Source organism: Montipora capricornis, chromosome 5 (genome assembly GCF_036669925.1).
Source record: "Montipora capricornis isolate CH-2021 chromosome 5, ASM3666992v2, whole genome shotgun sequence".
NCBI lineage: Eukaryota > Metazoa > Cnidaria > Anthozoa > Scleractinia > Acroporidae > Montipora > Montipora capricornis.
The window spans coordinates 32,087,044-32,094,694 of record NC_090887.1 but is presented as its reverse complement, the minus strand read 5'-3'; the positions used below and the strand labels follow the sequence as shown (position 1 = coordinate 32,094,694).

General features: G+C 44.5%; 2 protein-coding genes across 2 annotated transcripts; both read left to right on the top strand.

Annotated features, from left to right (window-relative positions):
• The first annotated feature begins 583 nt into the window (after positions 1–583).
• On the top strand, positions 584–4,866 carry LOC138048738 (uncharacterized). The gene is made up of 3 exons (XM_068894865.1): positions 584–737; positions 884–3,904; positions 4,139–4,866. The coding sequence occupies exons 1-3, from the start codon at positions 584–586 to the stop codon at positions 4,864–4,866; spliced, it is 3,903 nt and encodes a 1,300-aa protein (XP_068750966.1).
• A 19-nt stretch (positions 4,867–4,885) lies between these two features.
• On the top strand, positions 4,886–6,187 carry LOC138048737 (uncharacterized). Its single transcript, XM_068894864.1, has one exon. It carries the CDS (start codon positions 4,886–4,888, stop codon positions 6,185–6,187), a length of 1,302 nt encoding a protein of 433 aa, XP_068750965.1.
• Positions 6,188–7,651: the final 1,464 nt, after the last annotated feature.

The following is a 7,651-nucleotide window of genomic DNA, read 5'->3' as shown; positions in this document are numbered from 1 at the left end:
TAAGTTTGTTTCGGCGTTATTACGCATAATTTTCTCTTCCAAGTTCGGTCGTTACATTATCCTTCTAAAGTTCTAGATTTGCGTTAGTCTCTGTTTTCACCGTTCTCGGCAGCCTTCTGGCTTATCTCAATTCGCATCACAGTTTGTAAGTACTTGTCTTGTGTTTTCCGTTGCGCTTTTTTCTGTCCATTACCTTTAGAATAATTTATGTAATTGTTTATCGTATCTTTTTCAGTTGAATCGTACGCAGTTGCAAGAATCAAATAGCGTATTCAAAAAGTGGTGTTTAAATGCGAGCAACAAGGATTTATGACCGTTCTTTCATTCAAAAACTGTGTTCGTTCGACCCGATTAAAGGTGATGGATGCCAGTTTGGTGGTTGACGGTGTTTGTGCAAGTGGCAATATGCCAACTCAGGAAGTTCCAACGAAGGAAAACAGTGCCTTGAAAGATTCGCGTTCCGCATACAAGGGTCATTTGACCAGAATTTATCAGGATATCGAGTCGCTGAATTGTCAACCTTATCGAAGAGAAACTTGGAGCTTTGGAGTTAGCGTTTACTAAATTTGAGCAGGCACACATCATGTACATTGATGCCATAGATGATTCCGAAGAGCTGCAAGTAGCAATTACTGGTTTTGACTCCGAACTCCAGAGGAAGCACGAGTTTTGTGAGCGTGTTAACAAGTGGTTAAATAGTGTCTGGAACGAGGAGACGTGTTCTGATGTTCTACCGAGTGATTCTGTAAGCCAGCATGGACTCTCGTTGACTTCGAATAAAAGTCATCACTCTGGTTCTAGCATGGATTCGCACTTGAGTGTAAAAATAAAGGTAGCTAAGGCAGAAAGGGCCATCGCTAAACTAAAGTTGAATCAACTCAAGAAGAAGATAGAACTGCAACAGAAAGGGATGCCGTACAGCGAGAGCAGGAGATCCTAGAAGCAGAGAATGAAGTTGAGCGAGTTACCCTAAGGGCCCATATCTTAGAGGAGGAAGATGGCGTAAAACAAATTGTTGATCCTTCCCAGGCTACCGAGGACAAGTCACTATTTGAGCCAGAAACGGCTTATGAGTCGGTTTACTTGATTGCAGACGCCAAAGAAGAGAAAATGTCTGCACCTTTACCGGGTACAAGTGTCACTTTGAATCCGGCTGCTCCTGTGTGGACGCGAGTACCGAATCGCTGTGTGGCTCTATCAACTAGATCTTGCAATGAGGTTTCTCCGCCCGAGGCAAGGTTTCAGCAGTTACTGCAGCAGCAACAGGAAATGATACAGCTCCAGCAGCAAACGTTTCAATCTGTGGCGTCAACGATTAGGCAAGGGTTTGCCTTACCTAAACCTGAACTCAGCAAGTTTGATGAAAATCCGCTTGAGTTTTGGAACTCTATTCGCTCCTTTGAGAGCAATATCGAGAAAAATGCGTCCGATGAGAGTGAGAAGTTGTCATTTCTTCTTCAGTACTGTACGGGAGCAGCTAGAAATGCTATCAAGAGCTGTGTTTCAATGGATCCTGCATTTGGATACCAGACTGCACGTGCCCTGCTGCAAGATCGTTTTGGGCATCCATTCAAGATTGCCGTAGCCCACTTAAACCAAATAACTCATGGTCCACCCGTGAAGCCTTATGACCAAAAGGGACTACTGGCCTTTGCAGATCAGCTGAGGGATTGCCAGAACGCATTAGAATCAATCGGGTACTTGGACGAGATTAACAGCGCCGATAATCTGAGAAGAATAGTTGACAGGCTCCCCTTTCACCTGAAAACGAAGTGGCTTGAGATCGCAGACAGTATCCAGCAAACCGGTCAGCGACCGAGAATTCATCACATTTCCCAGTTTGTCACTACTAAGGCGCGAGTGGCCAACAATCCAGTTTTTGGAGGTGCATTAACTAACGACAAAGAAAAGGGCAATCCAAGAAACAAATCTTCAAATCCCGGAGCAAAAATGACTACCTATGCGACCCAAGGGGGATTCAGAGCACCGGTCTCTCCCCGTGCACAAGTTGAAGGTGTGAAAGTGGACCGAAGACTCTCTTATAAATTTGGGATTAACGCCTCGCTTAAAAGGTGTCTAGTTTGCCATGGTATGCACCAGCTGTGGAACTGCGAACAATTTAAGAACAAATCAGACAGCGATCGTATTAGGATCGTTCGCGATGCGAGGTTATGTGAGAACTGTTTCCAATTAGACCATATGGCCAAGGGTTGCATGCAGAGAAGTGGTTGTTACGTCGAGGGTTGTGGAAAGAAGCATATGACCGTTCTCCATCCACCAGTTCAGCCTCTTCCAGTTGGTCACGGGACACAAGATAGTCGTCGCCGTGCCGATCAGGAGCTCGGCCATAGTGAAAGTTCCACCTCGGGTGTTGTAACAGAATTGTCCAGCCAGAGTCATGTCATTGGGGCCGGCGTGAATGGTCAGAATGGTACTGGCCATATAGCTGATAAAGTCCGTCTAAGAATTGTTCCTGTTAGGGTACGTGGTAATCAGCCTGGTAAAGTGGTAGAAACGTACGCCCTGTTAGATAACGGCTCTGATGTGAACCTTTGTTACAGGAAGTTGGTTGATGAATTGGGGATCACAGGGCAACCACGAAGTTTCATGTTAACAACCCAGGAAAGCAAGAACAGCGAGAGATCTGGCCTAGAAGTTGAGCTAATCGTTGGCTCAATCAACGGAGATTCCAGCCTTGAAGTACCTAGGGCGTGGACCGTCGATCGCCTAAACATATCTGAGTGTAGTATTCCAAGAGATCATGATGTCACTAAATGGCCGCACCTTAACGGCATCGAACTCCCAGAGATCGACGGCAAGGAAGTAAGAGTGCTGATAGGGTGTAACGTCCCCGAAGCGTTTTGGGTGCTCGAAGAGAGGCGCGGCGGTAGAGGTGAACCGGTTGCCACCCGTTCCTTGTTAGGTTGGACCCTTATAGGACCAACTGTGAAGGTCAATGAAGAAAGCAGTTTCTGTGTGAACTTTGTGCGTTTGAATGATGAAAGCGACTCCAGGGACGAAACCTTACTGCTGCAAGTTAAGAACTTCTGGGAAACTGATTTTGCTGATTCGATATCTAGTTCTAAAGTCGCCATGTCCGTTGAAGACGAAAGAGCATTGGCAATCATGGAATCTTCTGTCAGAAGCGTCTCCGGACGTTATCAAGTGGCCCTTCCATGGCGACAGCAACCTCCTTACCTTCCAAATAACCGTGTCGCAGTTGAGCAGCGCTTGTCTTTGTTGAAAAAGAAATTTCATCGAGATCCAGAGTTCTTCGCACGCTATAAAGCAGCTGTTAACGACTACATCGCAAAAGGTTATGCTAAGCAAGTGCCTGTGGAGGAACTTTACCCTAATGGCAGGCCCTTATGGTACCTACCACACCATGCCATTTTCCATCCCCACAAGCCAGACAAGTTAAGAGTAGTATTTGACTGTGCTGCACGGTTCAAGGGTACTTCTCTGAACGATCAGTTATTACACGGCCCTGATTTGACCAATAGTTTGTTCGGTGTTCTTCAAAGATTTCGTCAAGAACCAGTCGCCCTGGTTTCTGATATCGAAGCTATGTTCCATCAAGTGAAAGTTGACCCCCTGGATTCAGATGCCTTGAGATTTTTGTGGTGGCCAAACGATGATTTATCTGCACAGCCTATTGAATACCGGATGGAAGTCCACCTTTTTGGTAGTACCTCGTCACCGAGTTGTGCAAACTTCTGCATCAGGAAGACTGCTCAAGACAATATTGGAAATTTCTCCCATCAGGTGATCGATACAGTCCTGAAAAACTTTTACGTTGACGACTGTCTGAAATCTGTGCAATCCTCCTGTGCTGCCATCGATTTAAGAAGTCAGCTCTGGGAACTGCTTCAAAAGGGCGGATTTCGATTGACTAAGTGGTCGTGTAACTCTAAGGATGTCCTAGAGACCATTCCAAACGCCGATAGAGCCCCCTGAATCTTTGATCTTGATTTGAAGGCTGAAGAACTTCCCATCGAGAGAACTCTCGGAGTTCAGTGGAGCATGGAGACAAATATGTTCATCTTTAAGTTGCTGCCAAAGGATAAGCCCTACACACGTTGAGGGATTTTATCAGTGACCAGCTCCATTTATGATCCCCTCGGTATCTTTTTGCCAGTTGTTCTTTCGGCTAAGAAACTAATTCAAGATCTTTGCAAGCAAGGGGTTAGTTGGGATGAAGAGATTAAAGAAGAAGAAGCTATACGCTGGAAAAAGTGGCTTTCAGAGTTACCAAAGTTGTCCCAGATTTCTTTGGCACGATGTTTGAAACCAGCTGACTTTGGTGTCGCAGACGTCACGGAGCTTCATCACTTCGCAGACGCGTCACAGATCGCGTATGGTGCAGTCTCGTATGCAAGATTTGTCAATGAAGAAAGGAATGCAGTCCACTGCAGTTTTCTCGTTGGAAAGTCCCGTTTAGCTAACGTCAAGCCAATGACCATTCCCAGGTTGGAGCTATCAGCAGCGGTAGTTGCCGTGAAGCTGGACCGAACATTAAGAGAAGAACTGGAGATAAAGATTGACAGCTCAGTGTTTTGGTCGGACTCTACAGCTGTTTTACAATACATCAAGAATGAGGACAAGCGGTTTCATACGTTTGTTGCAAATCGTCTGGCAGTGATCCACGATGGCTCAAAACGATCGCAGTGGAATTTCGTTGACTCAGCAAGGAACCCTGCAGATGATGCCAGCAGCGGTTTGACTCCGGAAGAGTTGCTTCTTCAGGATCGATGGTTCAAGGGTCCCGAATTCCTTTGGAAACTAGAAGAGTCTTGGCCAGTTCCTTCAAGTCCTTTACCAAGTATACCTGACCAGGATCCAGAGATTAAGAGTCAAGGTTTCTGAGGAAAGTAATTTAAACTCAATGATCCAGCGTTACTCGTCTTGGTACGAGCTTAAGAGGGGCGTGGCCTGGTTGTTGCGTTTCAGAGAGTACATCCCAAGAAAGTGTTATCCGCCAAACGAAGCACTGCCACAAGGCGAGCTTTCACTGGAGGAGTTAAGGTTCGCAGAACTTCACATCGTGAAATACGTTCAGAGATTGTCTTTCCCCGAAATATTTAGTGCACTTCAAGCTTCAAATTCCAAAACCCAAGAGAAACGTGCCCTGAGGACTTCTGGCTCGTCTGGTTCCATCTACAAACTACGTCCAATGCTTGATAAAGAAGGTTCGTTAAGGGTTGGTGGAAGACTTGTGAATGCCTCGTTGAATTATCAGTCAAAGCATCAGCTGCTACTGCCTTACAATCATCACCTTTCCAGATTGCTGATTATGGCACATCACCAATCCGTGGGACACCTAGGTCAAGAATACGTGCTGACAAGTTTACGAAAAAAGTACTGGATCATCAAGGGACGAGCTGCCGTTCGTAAAGTACTCAGTGGTTGTTTGACATGCCGCAAGCAGAACTCTCTCCGTGGCCAACAAATGATGGCAGATTTACCCAAAGAAAGGTTAACTCCCAGAAACCCGCCATTTTCCTATGTTGGTATCGACTATTTTGGACCACTGTTCGTGAAACGAGGAAGAAGTATTGTGAAGCACTACGGATGTTTGTTCTCATGTCTTACCCTTCGAGCCACCCACATTGAAGTAGCCGAGTCTCTTGAGGCAGATTCTTTTATTAGCGCATTGCGCAGATTCATCAGTCGAAGAGGAAAGCCAAGGGTTATTATAAGCGACAATGGTACTAACCTTTGCGGAGGGGAAAGAGAGCTAAGAGAAGCAGTGGATAGTTGGAATCAGCAGAAGATCAATTCATTCCTGCACCAAAGAAATATCGATTGGAAGTTTAACCCTCCTGGAGCCTCTCATATGGGAGGAGTGTGGGAGCGCATTATTCGATCTGTGCGCAAAGTTCTGAGGGTATTGTTAAGAGAGCAGTTGGTTTCTGGAGAAGCGTTGCGAACATTGATGGCTGAAGTTGAAAGTATCCTGAATGGACGACCATCAACCCGCAACAGTGATGACCCGGCTCACATGGCCCCCTCAAATTTGGATGTGCCACCTGGTGTATTCGTGAAGGGAGATTTCTATTGCCGAAATCGTTGGAAACAAGTGCAATATCTTGCTGACGTAGTCTGGAAAAGATGGTTGTCGGAGTATTTGCCTTCCTTACAAGAACGCCAGAAGTGGTTAAGGCCGCGTCGAAATTTTGTAGTCTGAGACCTGGTGCTTATCACAGAAGAAAGACTTCACCGCGGACAATGGCCGTTACGTCGCGCTGTTGAAGTTCACCGGGGAAGTGATGGCCTTACAAGATCCGTGAAAGTTGCGATGAGAACGACGGTCCTATCAAGACCAGTCACGAAGTTATGCTTCCTAGAAGAGGAACATTTATCTTAAGTGAAAGAGTTTTGAGCTTCAATTGAACAATGAACTGCTTAATAGCGTTAGCTCAACAAACCTTGAACTGCAATATACAGAATTCTAGCTGCAAGTGAAAATGCTTTAGTGAACTCTATTAGTTCAGGGGCCGGAATGTAGCAACTAGAATAGGAAATTTTTATGTGTTGATTGCGTTGTTCGTTGTCAGGTGTGTATTGCTGCGTGTATGCGTTGTAATTCTGTCTAGGTGTTAACTAGTATACCGTAATTATTCCCTGTAGTCTTTTTTGCACGTTCGTTTGCAGGTATATAAGTTTGTTTCGGCGTTATTACGCATAATTTTCTCTTCCAAGTTCGGTCGTTACATTATCCTTCTAAAGTTCTAGATTTGCGTTAGTCTCTGTTTTCACCGTTCTCGGCAGCCTTCTGGCTTATCTCAATTCGCATCACAGTTTGTAAGTACTTGTCTTGTGTTTTCCGTTGCGCTTTTTTGTGTTCATTACCTTTAGAATAATTTATGTAATCGTTTATCGTATCTTTTTCAGTTGAATCGCATGCAGTTGCAAGAATTAAATAGCGTATTCAAAAAGTGGTGTTTAAATGCGAGCAACAAGGATTTACGACCGTTCATTTATTATAAAAAAATATGTATAATTAAGTCAATTAAAAGCTGTTTAAAAAAGTATGTTTTGATAGCTTGTTTAAAAGATGTGAGGGTCTGAATGTATCTGATCTCCGCCGGAAGACTGTTCCACAGTTTCGGAGCAGCCGACTGAAAGGCTCGGTCACCAAGAGTGGGTAAAAAAATTAATTAATTTATTAATTAATTAAAAAAAAAAAGGTGTGGGTAGGCACCGTGCCTTGGCTGGCACCAACAGACTTGCATTCCTGGACCTAAGATTATATCTTGACTGGGGAGCGACATCAACCAGATATTGTGGAGCGAGTCCATAGAGGCACTTGAATGTTAACAGCACAATTTTGAATTCAATTCTGTATATGATGGGCAACCAGTGAAGGTCTTCTAAAATGGGAGTGATATGGCACATGCGAGGAGTGTTAGTTACAAGTCTCGTAGCAGCATTTTGAACTCTTTGAAGTTTATTAATATGAATTGCAGGAAGGCCATATAAAAGAATGTTGCAGTAGTGCAGTTTACTAGTAAAAATAAAAAAAAACCCACGAAATGAAACCCAGATTCCGACTGGGTTTGGCAACCCAGTAATAAACGCGTGGATGACGGATATGGCAGATCGATGAGACAAATATTTTCTGATCCTACGTATGTTGTAGACAATATAT

Excerpts from the sequence above, each read along its gene's own strand:
- LOC138048738 (XM_068894865.1), top strand. The coding sequence starts at position 584 with ATGTACATTGATGCCATAGATGATTCCGAAGAGCTGCAAGTAGCAATT. Across the intron at positions 738-883 it reads GTGTTCTGATGTTCTACCGA|AAGAAGATAGAACTGCAACA; the intron begins GTGATTCTGTAA and ends AATCAACTCAAG. Across the intron at positions 3,905-4,138 it reads TCGATTGACTAAGTGGTCGT|TTGTTCTTTCGGCTAAGAAA; the intron begins GTAACTCTAAGG and ends TCTTTTTGCCAG.
- LOC138048737 (XM_068894864.1), top strand. The coding sequence starts at position 4,886 with ATGATCCAGCGTTACTCGTCTTGGTACGAGCTTAAGAGGGGCGTGGCC.